The 15350-nt window shown below is 40.9% G+C and overlaps 2 protein-coding genes across 2 annotated transcripts in view; both read left to right on the top strand.

The window, feature by feature from the left end:
• Positions 1-14103, top strand: part of hipk3a (homeodomain interacting protein kinase 3a) — a 27414-nt gene extending 13311 nt beyond the window's left edge. Inside the window, exons 3-16 of the mRNA XM_079450223.1 lie at positions 1781-1904; positions 4909-5028; positions 5191-5277; positions 5363-5547; positions 5687-5849; positions 5928-6051; positions 6294-6415; positions 6618-6736; positions 6817-6975; positions 7371-7673; positions 7773-7919; positions 8023-8267; positions 9286-9416; positions 9512-14103. Coding sequence (XP_079306349.1) covers positions 1781-1904; positions 4909-5028; positions 5191-5277; positions 5363-5547; positions 5687-5849; positions 5928-6051; positions 6294-6415; positions 6618-6736; positions 6817-6975; positions 7371-7673; positions 7773-7919; positions 8023-8267; positions 9286-9416; positions 9512-9940 — 2458 coding nt within the window. The 3' untranslated portion in view covers positions 9941-14103. The remainder of the gene's footprint in view (positions 1-1780; positions 1905-4908; positions 5029-5190; positions 5278-5362; positions 5548-5686; positions 5850-5927; positions 6052-6293; positions 6416-6617; positions 6737-6816; positions 6976-7370; positions 7674-7772; positions 7920-8022; positions 8268-9285; positions 9417-9511) is intronic.
• Positions 14099-15350, top strand: part of kiaa1549la (KIAA1549-like a) — a 36634-nt gene continuing 35382 nt past the window's right edge. Inside the window, exon 1 of the mRNA XM_079450222.1 lies at positions 14099-15350. Coding sequence (XP_079306348.1) covers positions 15149-15350 — 202 coding nt within the window. The 5' untranslated portion in view covers positions 14099-15148.

Here is a 15350-nt window from a genome sequence, read left to right as displayed (position 1 = left end):
GGTTTTATTTCATTTAGTCCACACTATATAAGCTTTTGGCTGTTTGTAATAAATTTCGACTTTAAATAAGCACTTTAAAATCTAATTTTACTACAGGTTAAAAGCTTTAGTATTTTGAGACTTCAACCTGGGCGAGCAAAAACATCTTGTAAGTAGGCTGACAGTAACTTTTTAGGCGCAGTGTTGGGAAGTCCAGACCTGCTGTGTCATGTCATCATTCTTTCTGACCTGATTTCTGTAACTTCCCCTGATTCTTTCACCTGAAATTACGTTTCCTGCTGCTGGGAAATTTTTGAAGTTCTGTTAAACCACAGTGGTATTTATAAACAGAATCAGACAAAGTCGTGTCTCTTTTTTGTTTAATTTGTTTGTTGTTTGCTTTGTGTGTCCACCTTATGCAGGGAAGTTGCAGTGTGTGTCATGAGTTCTTGTGACATTAAAGTGATCATTCCCACCTTGTTGTCACAAACCGGTATGACTTACTATTCTTTGCAGAACTCAAAATAAGATACTTTGAAGAATGTTGGTAACCAAGCAAGACTCTTTTGTGTCTCTGTAGGGCTGCAGAGTTTTTAAAGTTAGTCCCCCGAGTGCTAGCTGGTTTTGTCGCTGGTCTCTCTGCCCCCATTGAGTGCCAGGGCATCAGCCCTAATACCCTATCGTCCTTCACCGCCCCACTGCTATTGGATTACCCCCCTGCACTGCCAGAATGGGCAGTATTATGTTCAACTTGTGTTAGGCTTTGGATTTAGACCCCTTCCCGATCGCTCTGCTTGAGCTTTATTGGGGTTTAGCCCTTAAGATCTCACACTGAGCACAGAGCGCACTGTTTGTTCTTCTTTGTCACCGTGCCAAACATACTACTGTTTATACGGTCAACTGTTACCAGGGCAAAAAATAGCCTCCCGTGCAAGATGGATTTTAATAGCTGCCATGCTCAAAACATTAGTAGTTTCATTGAATTAACAGAGTTCATGTGTGTTATGTGTGAAGACACCTTAAATGTTAACTTAACAGGAAAACGATAAAGGCTCACTTAATTTCTAAGCTTAGAGTTGAAAAAGGTAGTGTCACATTGCCTAGGCTCTGGTAAATAATTCACAGTGGCTTTTGTTACCGCATAAGTAGGGTATTGTTTGTAGTTACAGACGCTTGCTAGTGACCTAGCCTGATGTGTTTCATTATCAGTCGCTGTAGCAACAATCGCTGTTTTAAGTGTTCTTTTGTATACACCTTCAGTCGCTACACGTAGTGCACATGGACAAACAACCTTTTATCATTTTATCTGGATTAGCCTGTTGACGTCAGTGCATGAGCAGTTTATTCTGTAGTTGATTATTAATGGTGACCAGGGTCAATTATCTGTCATCAGACTCCACCTCTGTCATCACCCAGTTTTGGTGTCGATAGCTGTCCTCATTTGTCGCTAGGCAGCCAGCGTTTTCCCTCTGGTTGTCACAGTAGTAGATGTGTAAAGGCCCGCTGACGTCAAAGCCCAGACCCAACTGCAGACTCAGACAGAATGAGAACAGGATGTCTGTGTCATTAGGCTAAGGATCATAGCAATATGGATGTAAAACAGGACCGTTTATCATTAAATCAATCATCATCAATGCATATTGTAGCTTCCTTACATCATGAACGAATACTTGTTGATTCTGGTTTGTCCTTCTTCTGAGCCCTCGTGATAAAACAAGTGCCCTGCTGGCTTTCAATCAACAGGCAGTTGTCAAGGTTACCACTCCATTAATTCTCATCCCTGTCTGTTAATGTGTTCCAGGGCACCAGAGATCATCTTGGGCTTACCCTTCTGTGAGGCCATTGACATGTGGTCACTGGGCTGCGTCATCGCTGAGCTGTTCCTGGGGTGGCCGCTCTATCCAGGAGCATTGGAGTATGACCAGGTAAGAACAGGCGGTGATCTCAGATAATGACGTGGTTTGTTGTGTTTTGCCAGTACTAATCTGTGGTCATTTGGCAGATTACATCATTTGCTTTTTCATAGGGACGTACTTAAGAAACATTTACTTTTAAGCCGTTTTGGTCAAATGTATTTTCTTTATCAAATGAAGCCTGTGTGGAATCTGTGCTCTGTGGACTGGAATCAGAACTCATTACTCTTGGTCACCCTTCATGTTGGTCTGTGGATATTTAACCCAATATAAAGTATTAAAGAGCTGATCTACTTTACAACACAGTGTTTAATTATTGAATATTCAGAGGGGGATTGTTTTCAAGCTTTCAGTCTAACAGTTACGTAATGTTACTGTATTTACATTAGTTGTGCATGGTATAGTTCATATATATATATAGTTCAATAGTTCATATCGGTATCGGACGATAAATGGTCATTTTGTATGTTAAAGGTGTGGCCCCATAATAAAACCAGGCCGATATATTAAAGCAGATAAATAATGAGTAATTTCCTGTAGTCTGTCTTTTTTATCATTAAATAAACCCTATAACAGAAATATAAAAAATTTGGTGAATCTTAAAACTAGTGTAAAGTAGGCTTGCTTGGTACATGATTTTGGGAATAAATAACTAAATTTCCCCTTGTTTTCAGTCACTGTTTCACAATAAAAGCAGTTGTCACTTTTTTGCCTTTTATTTCTGGTTTAAAAAATCTATATCGGCCAATACTTCGGTTATCAACTTCCGTTCTTAAATGATCTGTTATAGTTATGGGCCAAAATTTACACTCAAATTTAGATCCAATGAGCTCCCTGGAAAATCAATCCTGAAAAATTAATCTGATCATTCTCCATGCATCAGATTATCAACTCTTCTAACACAAGATTGGAGTCACACATCAATTTAAAATGTGTGAGTGCGTTTATAGTCACCGTGGACCCAGTACTGCTTTTAAACCTGATGTCGGAAGTGGTGTTAATGCAGTTGCACATCTGACAGTAGCAAAGCTAGCCGGCTGTGCCGGAATGGGGTGGTCTCGGTTTGCTGACCACAAACCCTAGACCGTCTCTCCCTGCCAGCAACGGGTCCAGTTCCACTCTGCACAGCAGAATGTATTTATAACCGCAAGCCCCAATCACACACCAGCCTGCATTATCAGCAGGTTCTCACATCAGCGCGCTCTGTGTTTGTGCAGCTTTTTGGCAACCTGATCACACCGCTAGAACACACCCCTAAGATGCCATAAACATTGCTTGTTTAACTCTGCAATGTTGAGCCTCAGCGATGGTAAATGGAGAGGTGTCATCATGGGCGAGAGCGTATGCGTGCGTGTGGCCAAAGAGGGCTTTGTGCTGGCTTGTGTTTTTACTGGTAGAGGCCCACGGTGACACAGTTTTTCTAAGAAGCAGCAGACGCATGCTTTGAGGAAAATGTCAGCAGAGATCACACACCACTAACTCGGTTTCCCAAGGCAACAAGAACAATGGTGTTTTCAGAAGGCACATGCCCTTTGGTGTGGTCAGCTGGTCTTGCCTTCTCTGAAACGACAGTGGTGTGGTTAACCAGTTAATGCCTTGGTGATTGTTTTTGTGTTGGGAGGTCATCACCCTTGTTGAAGTCATTGCCGTCGTAGATATTTTTTGAAAACAAGCTATACCACTTTAACCACTAGGCTGTGTAAATAATGCAGTTGCTTAAGTTAAAGATCCAATAAATGAAATTTGGCTGCATCCAGTGGTGAGGTTGTGATTTGCAACCAATAGATCACTCCGCCCCACCCCTGCCAATTCGAAGCACTATGGTGGCTGACACAGGACCAAGATGTCATCACATTTTCGCTTCTTTGCCAAAGAAGATAGTATTTACGAAATGCAGTTTAGGGCTAATGTAGAAATATGGAAAATTCGATGTAAGGGAAATTTAAAGCGAATCATAATGTACAATTGAACTATATACATCCAAATTAATGTTCATTAAATTATCATCTTGTGTGTTCTTATGAGGGAAGGTTTGCTTTAGGGGTTTGACACTATCATAAGGTGAAGTGTGAATTGCTCTGGGTAAAAGCGTCAGCTAAATGGTTAGGAACTCATTTTACCCCATGCCAGTAATGTGTTGGCCTGCATTAAGCCTGTTGTTTGGTATGAGAGGATTGACATCTGTTATAGGCAGCAGGATTGTGTCCAGCATCTTGACTTGGCAACTTAACAAAGCCTTTAGGAGAGGCAAACCCGATACTGCTCTCTCTATGAATTACAGACCTCAGCTCTGAGCCTTTTATAGCTTAACGTTTATGAAATGTGCTTAGAAGTTGAACTCAATGTTTGATATAACCATTTATATTGGTTTTTAGTCCATTTTAATGTCGTTTGGTGATTCATGACTATGAATGTGTCAGCATGGGCAGTCTTAGACTACTTCAGACTGTTTGTCATTGTGCTAATGGAGGCGCTTACTGATTTAGCCTGACACTTTACTCACAAGCATGGGTGACGCCCTCAAATACTTGAACAAATTCTAGACGTATTTGTTTTTGTAATCACTTGGATTTCGTGACGAATATACTTGTCAAGGCAAAATTCCTTTTCCACATACCAGTCGCAGGAACCAGCCTATTCTAGACCAGTCTTATCTCGCATTACGTTCTCTCGAGTAAGGGGAAATAACAGGTATTGCTTTGGAGTTATTTGTGCAAGTATTTTTGTAACCTTATGCTAGGACTCAATCTACATATTTTGTGTTAAAAAATATGTTTACGGCAAAGCCGCCCTAATTTACTTTTAAAAGGGTTGCAAAAGAGAACACAATGCAGGGTTTTTGAGATTGTTAAACAATGTCGATTTAATTAAACCCTGCAGGTAAAACAAACCAAAACATTTACATAATTCGCTAATCCGAATGATTTATCAACCGTCCTGCCCATCCCTTAGATGAGATCAGATGCATTTGTCTTAGAGTTGTTGAGGCCAGCTATTAATCCAAATGTCTCAACAGATTCGTTACATCTCGCAAACTCAAGGCTTGCCGGGAGAGCAACTTTTGAACGTGGGAACGAAAACAGCCCGCTTCTTCCGCAAGGATTCCGATTCGCCGTACGCCGCCTGGAGACTTAAGGCAAGAATCCATTTCCTATCCACTTAACCACACATTACTCTCATAAACAGGCAGCATCGCTGTCTGTATGGAAGTTGTTATATATCATGTTACCGCCCGCTGACTTACACTTTGATGTAATTTCTTATGTAATGACTGTTAACTCTTTTCCGGTTTCCACAGACGACAGAAGAGCATGAAACAGAAACGGGGTTGAAGTCCAAGGAAGCGAGGAAGTATATATTCAGCTGTCTGGACGACATTGGACATGTAAAGACGTCTTTATCTGTCTAGCAGTCATTTTTGAGAAGGTGAAGTGTTGCGGAAATTAGATGTTTTTGGTGTTACTTATCAGGTGAATCTAATGCTGAACATGGAGGGGTGTGACCAGTTGGCAGAGAAAGCAGACAGGAGAGAATTCGTAGACCTGCTAAAGATGATGTTGATGATCGATGCCGATCAGAGAGTCTCCCCTTCAGATGCACTTTCCCACCCTTTTGTCACTATGCAGCACCTAATGGACTTTCCACATTGCAGCCAGTATGTCCAAATATTTTTCATTTCACACATTTTTGGTTTAATTCTATTTAACACCTTTTCACATATCCACAGATGATTCAACTTGAATAAATTGTGTCTGAGAGAATTCTCAGCAAAACTGTTTATATGTCTTCTGCAGTGTCCAGTCTTGTTTCCACATCATGGATGCGTGTCACTCACGAACCAGCATATATGATACGTTCAACCGCAACAAAGTTCCTCCTCTCATAAAGCCTGTGACGCTTTCAAGTGCTCCAAACATCACTGTCGCCTTCAACAAAATGTCGTCTGTCCACGCTCGGGTAAAACAGTATGGATCAAGAATACTCTTGGACTTTTGTTTAGCTTACAAAACTAACCAGTTTACCTGCTCTTTGTAGACTCTGCCTCCATCTGCTCCACCAGTGGTGCATCCTGGAATTCCCATCCAGACAGGAAATGCCCACTTTGGGTGTAACGAATCTTTTCAACAAGCACTCATTCTTTGCCCCCCTACTCTTCAAGGTACTGGAATGTGCATCGTAATGAGATTAACTAAGTAATTTAACTAGTTCAGCATGACGCTAGGAACAATAAGGTCACGGTTTAGATTCCAAGGAAACGCACGTGAAATGCCATCTTTTGAGTAAGATAAAAACATTTTAGATGAAAGGGTAAATGTGCATAATAACCTGTTAAAAACTTTTAAATTTAAATCGAGCATTACCATAGATGTTCCATTTTTAAATGATTGATTTGGTTTTCAGGAATTCCCTCAAACCAGAGTCATCCAGCAGGCTATTCGGTTAGAATGGAGAACACACTTTCTCTGGTGACCCAAGCGCCAGGCATTCAGCCCTTACCCATGAGACCTGGAGTAATAGCACAAGTATGTTTTCTTATGAGATATGCACAAACTTACTCTTTACATTGTAATGGTTTGATCTCATATAATTTGCATAATGTAACATTTTACAACCTCAGCCCAAACGTTTCATGTAGCATTGATATCCATTGACATAGATGTAGATAATAAACTTAAACCTGATTACATTACAAAGATTCAACATTGTCCTTTATCATCCTTTTAGCAGCCATGGTCCAACAGAACTTCACAGATCTTTGTGCCAGCTTGGCAGCAGGTTCCACCACCTGCTACGAGCTTGGCATCTGACACAGTCGTTGGACCACAGAGGCGAGGAGATTGGGGGTAAGAATCACCGTATTTTGTGAACTAGTACAGCATGACACCATGAAATGCTTTTGTAACCATTTTTTTTCCCTATAAAGGAAAGTGCGGCCACACAGTAGCCATTATGGTTCTGTAATGCAGTCTATTGTGCCCAACCAAATGGCTGTGTCAGCCCATCAGCCTATTAACATTGGCATCGCTCATGTTGTCTGGCCTCAGTCTGCTCCTAACAAGAGGAACAAGCCCAGTCAGAATAGGTGAGCTACCATTTAAAGCGATGGCTGCGTCTCAAGACCCAGTTAGATATCAACCTAGCCCATGATCTGATTTATGACTGTTAACAGGGATGCAAACTACTCGCCTTAAAGCTGATTCACCCAAATTTTCACAAAGGTGAAATGCCTAAAGCCTCTAAAACCCGTTATACCTGCATACACCTTGCAGTAACACATTTGTTTTTTTCACCTGTAATGAGTTTGCATTTGTCATGCTGTTAGGACTTTTCATTCTAGTATTCTGTAAGAAAACCACCTTATATCTGTGTCATAATTTTCGAAGCAAAAGTAGTTGTGAAATGGAACAAATACTATAAAGTTAAAAGCCTTAATGCTGATGAGTTTGATTTACTTTATTCCCCTCCATTGCGTCTTAGAAGTATGAATGTGGCACATTATACCGATACACAGCCCTCAGTGTATCTGTCACCAAAGATGACGGACAGGTTTACAAACGCAGAACCGGAGCAGATATCTCCCAATAAAGAGGTGCCGACGCAAGTGAAGCAGGAACCAGTGCAGGTGGAGGAAGGGGAGGAGGGCTGCTGTAATGCAGGAGTAGCCAATAAACAGCGAGAGTCCATCGTTATCAGAGAGTCGCCAAGCCCAGCGGTTAGCGTCATTAGCATAAGCAGCGGCACGGATGAGGAGGAACAAGCACAGAGATGCTCTCTTAATAAGTGAGTTTTATCATGTTAATTTTGAATGGATGGGGTTCACGAACATGAGTGTGTCAACATATTTTAAGTATGAAATTGAGTGGCACACGTGTGTGACAGGTGTAAGGGCAGTCCAGAGTGCGAGGCATGCACAGGCTCTCTGAACATCGAGCGAGTGTGTTCTCTCAGCAGCCCTGATAGCAGCCTGAGCACCAGCTCTTCAGCCTCGGCGCAATCCAGCCCCTCGCCGTGCAAGAGACCCAGCAGGTATGTGAACAATTTTATATTCAAATCTTTTAAAACTGCTTCTGCTGTGGATATGACTGCTGTGTTTATTATAAGGGATTTTTTTGTCCTTGTGTCAACACAGTGTATCGGAAGATGATGGCCATGAAAGTGGGTGTGAAACAGTAGATGGATCTCCGGCTTCAGACTCCTCCCTAGGCCCACATGACAGCCCCTTCCCCGAAAGACGCTTTTTGACTAATCAGAACCAGGAACCCCAGGCCAGGTGCGGACACCCTGATACAAGGCTGAATAAACCTACCGTGAGGACCGTGGTGGTGCCACCCATGAGAGTGCTGAACAATAATCATCAGAACACAGCCGTCACAGGTACAGGATGTTGATCGTCATAAAGCACCATTTATATCCACAGCTCATGTTTTGCGTCAAAGAGTCTCGCTTCATCCTACAGAGTTTCGATAGTTGCTGCTTATTCAAATCTAATCCTGTGAATACATTTCCTGGTGGTTCATGGTTATAAAATAGTGGTGTGTGCACAATCTCAATTTAAGGGATTAATGCAAATTTCCTTCAACACAACCATTTTTTTTTATTTAGTCACAGCCGATGTCTACTTTACAGGTCATAGGAGAGAAACAGGAAGTTGTCACAGGGGCTATCGCAGGTGATTATGGGCATAACGCGCACGATGACCTTGTGTCTTGTGCGTGACATCCCAGTTTTGAGTGAAACCCGTTCGGTTTGTGCTCCTACACTCCTTCCTCTCGCCTTCCTCCATACCTGTGATCTCTTTATTCCCATGTTCATTTTACTCTGCGTGTTGACTGCCCTCAATTGTTATTCATAAATTTTTTTTCTGAAAGATTATCCTGACTTCCCTTTTTATACCAAAGCATATCTGTCCTGTTTCCCACATGGAGCAAATGCTTTGTTATTGACGCATGCTGTCTAAGAAATATTTCTGAAGGGGTAAACTCTTAGCTTAACCTTTCTGGAACATTACCAAGGCAAGGTGTTTGTTTTTGGGTGTCCATGGAAAGTCTTGACGAGAGTTTATGTTTTAGATACGTTGCTATCTAACGTTTCGATTACATGGCCAGGCATAAGTTGGTTGCGCCTCAAGATTGTTTTTACAGTTTGTTCTGTATTTTTAATTTTTATGTTAAATCATTTTGTTTGTAGCTAAATGGCAGAATTTAGCTAACTTCAGAAATTTGCTAACTTCATACAAGTTATGTCATACTGCAATTGTTTTCTATGGCTAGTTAAAATGAATATGGCAAAAGGTTTGCTTTTAATTTTTAAGCTTTTTAAGTGTCGGTTTAATATTTTGGCTTACTGATTTTGTTCTTCCGTTTTGTTTTCTCTCTCTCTCACATACATACAGTCTTCGAGTCCTATTGCCAGTCCAGAGGTCGCTGCGGCCCAGGACGACTGAGCCACCTTTCCACACCCACGCAGCCCCGCCAGCAGAAAATCAACTCTTCATTCCAGCCACAGCAGCCAGGCTTTGGCCAGGTCTGTCTTTAAACCTGCATTTGAATGTATTCCAAAAATGTTTGCGGGTATTACGATTTTACTCATCAAGGATTAATTTGATTTATCCTGCACAGGTCCATCATTACGGTTCCTGCCACAAGGAGTGGAATGGCAACTACCGGCAGCCATGCCGGCCGCAGGCCTTCATCCCCCCCACAGTGCACGGCCCTACCTTCCCTCTTCCTCACGGCAGCCCCACACACTCAGCCGTCCACCCGCCACCACCCGCCCTCCTCTCCTATCCACCTTCCGCGCCCGTGGCCCACCTCTTGCATTCGCCGTGCCCACCACCGGCCCCTCGGCCCGTCTTGCAACCCGCCTACAGTCTGGTGCACCACCAGGGCATCAGCGTGGGCATCAACCACAGGCTGCTCCCCTCGCCCACCCTGCTCCCGCAGGGCCAGTTCAAAGCCCTCTTTCCCCCGCACTCCTACATGGCGTCGCCCGCCTACGCAGGCTTCCCCCTCAGCCCCAGCAAACTCAGTCAGTACCCGTACATCTGAGCTGGAGCCCGCGACAGCCTCGCGCACGCAGCCAGCAATGAAGTGCAAGCCGCAAACTATTGACAACCCAGAGGGTTTCTTTTTTTCTTTTCCTAATGAAGTTTCACAACATTCAAGATGATGCAATTTAAATCAAGCTTTATAGAAATCATGGAGAATAAAAAACATGCGTGAATTAAATAAACAAACAGAAAAAACTTACTTTTAATGTGTCTTTTGCACATTTGATACAAGAAAAACCCCAAGTCATTAGACACCCGCTTTGTGGAGGGACACAGCAAATCATCGTCCTATCTTCACTTCCCCAGACTATTATTGCCTTCAGACTTTCATTAGACACAGTGACTCATTAAGCCATCACTGTCTCCGGTGGCAAAGCCACAAATGTGCGTGCAAGTCCCCCTTGTGGCGATCCATGTTACCTGTCCTGTATTTTCTCGGTAGCCTTTGCTTTTCAGTGTTACGTCTCTCAGACCGGTGTTGAAAAGGTTCTGTCATGCTGCATGTCTCTGCATGGGCAAAAACCAGTACTGGACTTTACGAGGAATGGCTGCAAACCGTTGCTCTTAGACCTCTGTCTATGTGTTGTATGACTTGCTGCATCGAATCCTGGGTTCAATAAACAGTGCCTTAAAATACATGTTGTGCAAGGTTCCCCCGAGTCCCACTTGCAGTCATGTGCGTACTGGACTGCAGCACTTGAAACTTTCAATCGTTGGTTGTGATTTTGATATTAGGGCTGTTTCATAGATGAATCACTTGATTTGCGCTTGGCGTGTTAGCGTTAGTTGGCATACATAACCTCTATGCTGGTGTCGCAAAATAACACATCGCCGTTTCGTAGGAATTGCTGTAGTTTGGAAAGTCTCACGTTAGAATGACTTTTGACATGCGATCGCTATGAATTTTCAGTTCTCAGTCTTTGTGCGTTTTTTTTTCCCCTGCGAGATTTGGCTTATAAAATCATCCGAACTTTTATACAGCCGACACGGTGATATAATGCAATGGCTGGCCAGGGTTTTTTGTTTAATGCCTTAGATGAGTTGTTCCTTCACGTGTGGTATTTTCAGCCTGGTGTTTTTGCGTGTGTTGCGCTGATGATGATGATGTTTAAGAGGTAGCAGAGATAGATTCTTTAAGGATAACGTGCTTCGCTGTAGCAGAGGCTTATACAAATTAACTATGTACAGAAAACGTTTGAGTACTTTCATATTTGATAATCTGTTTCTACTCTAATAGTATTTACACTGTTTAATGAAACTGCAATACAATCCATAGTTTTGGGTGTCGTTTTAATTTCCTTTTCATGTTTATTTTAGAGTAAGAAGTGTAGTCGGTGTTGGACTCGTAACCTGCAGATAGCTCTTTGATGATATTGTATGGTTTCCTGTTTGCTTTGTGCAAAAATTTCAGTATTGAGTATCCAACTGTAAGTCTATCATTGCTGGAGTATTCAGTGCTTTATAAGACGAAAGTTGATCGTGTGCAATTGTCTATCTTCATAGATGCATGTGACAAGATTGGATTTTTTTTGTTGTGTGTTTTCTCACTCTCAGCATTTAATCGAGGCTTTTGGCTTTTTATTTCGTACATTCCGTCAGGGAGATATTGCTTTTTTGTTGTTTTTTGTGTGATTTTGTTTTTTAATCGAGTTTTTACATATTTAGGTGCGTTGTGTTTTCCTTTGCTGTCCCGTAATTATGCTTTCGCTACACCAAAGACAGTAATTAATTTCTTAAGCAGAGTAGCTACTGTTTTAGCAGATGTTAGAGTAGACGAGGCCGTATTTAACAGAAAAATATATGTAAAAACATTGAGGTCGATGTTTAGCTTTCTTCGGGCAAGTTATGACTTTGTTTCATTTTTTTCTTGAATGTATCATAGATAAGCTGCTATATACTGATTGCCACTTCATAATAGCTGTGAAATTAGATGATAAACTTTGTTCTTAGCCGACTTTTTATATATGTCTAATTACCTTGAACTAGAAGTGAGTTTGTTTTTGTTTTTTGTTTGGTTTTACCGTACTGACTAGCATCAGAAGCATTTTAATGCCTCTCTCTGTTTTGCTTTCTTTTTATGAAGTGTCAGTGTAACTACTGTATTGCAAGTAATTGAGTTATTCGGGGGTTTGTGTGTGTGTTTGGGGTTTGTATTTCTTTTTCCATTTCGTTTGCATCAGTGTTTTATCTGTCGTTATCTTGGGGCTAATCTTTATGTATTAGATGCATATTGGTGTATATCTACCTTAGTACATATATTCGCATTTTGTTCAAGCATAGCTTGCAGGATAGGTATAACTTTTGGTATCAATATCAATTTTGTATTTTATAACCTTTTTTTTCACCTTTTAATTTCAGTACCGATGTTAGCACTTGATAACCGTCGCTATGCTAGGCAAATTTTTGGGCTCGGGTCAAAGTCTATATAGTGTCTCATCTCTGTAACTACAGTGCTCACAGTCTGGTTTGTTCTAAATCCATCCCCCTATGAATTTTGTCAAATATATTTTATCAGGTTTAATGTGTTTAGGAAAAAATACAAACCGCACGTTTTTCAGTTTGATCGTCGATGAAATCCCTCTTCAGAAGGACTGTTAATGAGCTGAAAGCTAAGAGTTATTAGGCCACCTGTTCTCATTTGAACAAATCTCGTCGTGGGTGTTTATACGGGCGTATAAGGTCCCCGCTCATTAAAAGAAGAGCGACACTGCTCTAGTGCCTTTGAAACGTGCTTCAGACCTTTATATCCCTTTTACAAACACTGCCTGCAAGCCTCTCTGTTATGTTCCCTTTCTCTGAGTGAACAGTCTGACCAGTGTTTGGGATTCGTAACTGAAGTGCTGTTACCGACCAGTTGCTTAAAAGTAAATCTCTCCTTAGTGTTAATAATCTGATAACCAATAGCAAGTTTCAGTGTAACTTGGTAGTCGTACACCAAGCATGCAATGCAGTAAGGTGACTTTAAGGTGGTTGTGTAAAATGGATGTTGATTTCATTTGTTGGGGGGAATTCACTTTTTGGGGCGTCATTCTCGTGTTGTGTTTTTGGGACACGAATGAATTAATTTATTTGTTCTATGACCAACAACAAAATACAATAATGAAACAATATCAGGGATTATATTATTATGCTGACTAAATACCCAAGACACGGTTTTCTTGTATTTGGGAAGCTTTACATAAATACACTGTGAATGTAAACATCAACCCATGGTTCACCGCCATGTTTAAACATTTGTAAAATAGAAGAAATTAACCGTCACTCTTTGTTTGACAAGATGTGACATTAACAGTTTATTGCTTCATCAGAATTACTTCATGCATTTGCAGATGCAGTCCAAAATGTGTTTTGGTTCCTCTAATCGTCTAACTTCATTGTTATAGTTAGCATGTAGCACTAGAGATGGGTACTAAAATACTCCCAGGCATATTTGAATGAACACATTGGAGAACGCATTGCAGTTTAACATTTCAGAAGCGTTCTCTAGGTCAGACCTTCAAACACATACCAACCTAATTACAACGAAAACCTAAAAATCTAAATGACATATGTAGAGGAATACAAACAAAGGTGAAATGTCTTTTAAACACTCAAACCAAACCGTTTTATTTTGTTTTGTTGTATTTTCATTTTAGAAGTTGTACCGTCAATTCAGGGTTGTTGTGTTTTGTCATATGTGCTACTGTGTAACACTTGCCGTAAAATTTGGGTTGGATTGCTTTAGGTCTGTTTTTAACTCTTCTTCAGATTGTATTTTAGTCAAAGTTAAATCTCACTGCAAGTTATCAAGTAATATTAAGACTTAAGAGCAAACAGACTTGATTTACTAAATCTGAACTGTTACTGTTTTCATATATGTAGAGTTTTGTGGCTTTGATTTCTGTTTGCTTTTGATTTCTATGCTACATTAGTTTGCCATGTAGCCACTGCACTGTGCAATATTCACTATATGAGGACTGGGAAACTTTTTTGGATGTAATGTCTCTTACAGTTTGCGGTCGTATTTCTCTAGTTCTCAGTGATTTATATGTGACCAAGCCTTATGTACTTTGTCACAAAAAGCGGGTTTTCCTGGTGACTATTGGTGAGTGTCAAATTAATGAAATTATGGTGTATTGTCAAATTTCACTTTGAATTAAAATATATATTGCTGCGGGCACACACTCTTTGTTTTTCTCTTTTATTAAAGTTACTTACAAAGAAATTATTCTTTAGGAACAGCAATTGGAGAACGTGAAGCATGTGGTACGATCGTTTAGTTTTAGAAAAAGTGATTCAACATCTCCCATCACAAAACGACGAAATGGCGCCATCGTGCGGATGGAACGTAAGTATCTCGGTGACGTTTAATGCTTTTTTGTAGTAATAAAGCAAATTCATAGCTGTGGAAATACTGTAAAACTGTAGAAATAGTCACTTAGTATATTAACGAAAAAATATATATTCAAGCAAAAAAGTGTGTTTTAAATAATCATACGTGCAGTGTTTCTTACGTTTATTATATTGTATTTGCTCCCTAAATACGTTAAAAACTGAAAAGATTAAAAATGAGGGTAGTTTAAGTGTTAACACTGGTTGCTAAACATATATATTACAAGCCGGATCCGGATTATTCTCATAAATTTAGTGAAACAAACGTTGTTCAGAAAGCCGTTTGTATTTGCGCAATAAACGTATTAAAAAGCTTCATAGAATCGTACATATCTTACTGGACAATTACTGCAAAACATTTAAATTAATCCACATATTTTGTTCATTAAATAAAGAATAGATGCACACCGGTAAGCCACCAGAGGTCGTCTTTCTCTCCCGCATCGGTCGTCCTCATCACCAGTTTGCATGCATGCTCTTGCGCTCTGGAGACGTGATGTTTTTCCCAATCTAAAGGAGCCGATTTCCCGACGCAGCATCGTTGCAGGATTATAAAATCGCCTTTCTAGGATTTCAGCGCCGAAAATGCGTTTTATAGGACGCGCTGGATAACCTGCGATATTAACGCGCGCGTTATTAATGTGGCGGTCGCGGCTGTTTGATGGTTCTGAATGCGCTTTGCAGACGCATAGCGTTAAAGTTTCAATGCTGCCTCGTCGGCTCACGTAATCCGCAACATATTGGAGAGACAACCTCGTTCTAAGGAACTGGAAAGGATAGATCAAATGTCTTTTTCGGGACCTTTCGGCCTATTGCTGAATTTATCTCTAGCCAGATGGCGCATACAATTTTCTGCGATTTGGGCTCCGATAGCGGGAATGGCAAGGCTGGAACCCAAGGCATGTCGGAATGGATAGGCTTGTCCTTGTGTTTCACCACTGGACGAAAATGTTTTGAACTGGAAGGACTGTGGACCAAGTTGCTTTTATCTGTCGGAATTACATTGCTCCTGGTGCCGTCCATTTTTGCCATAGACG

The sequence above is a fragment of the Barbatula barbatula genome (genome assembly GCF_947034865.1).
Source record: "Barbatula barbatula genome assembly, chromosome: 25".
NCBI lineage: Eukaryota > Metazoa > Chordata > Actinopteri > Cypriniformes > Nemacheilidae > Barbatula > Barbatula barbatula.
Note: the sequence above shows the minus strand (reverse complement) of the source record. Positions and strands in the feature narration are given on the sequence as shown.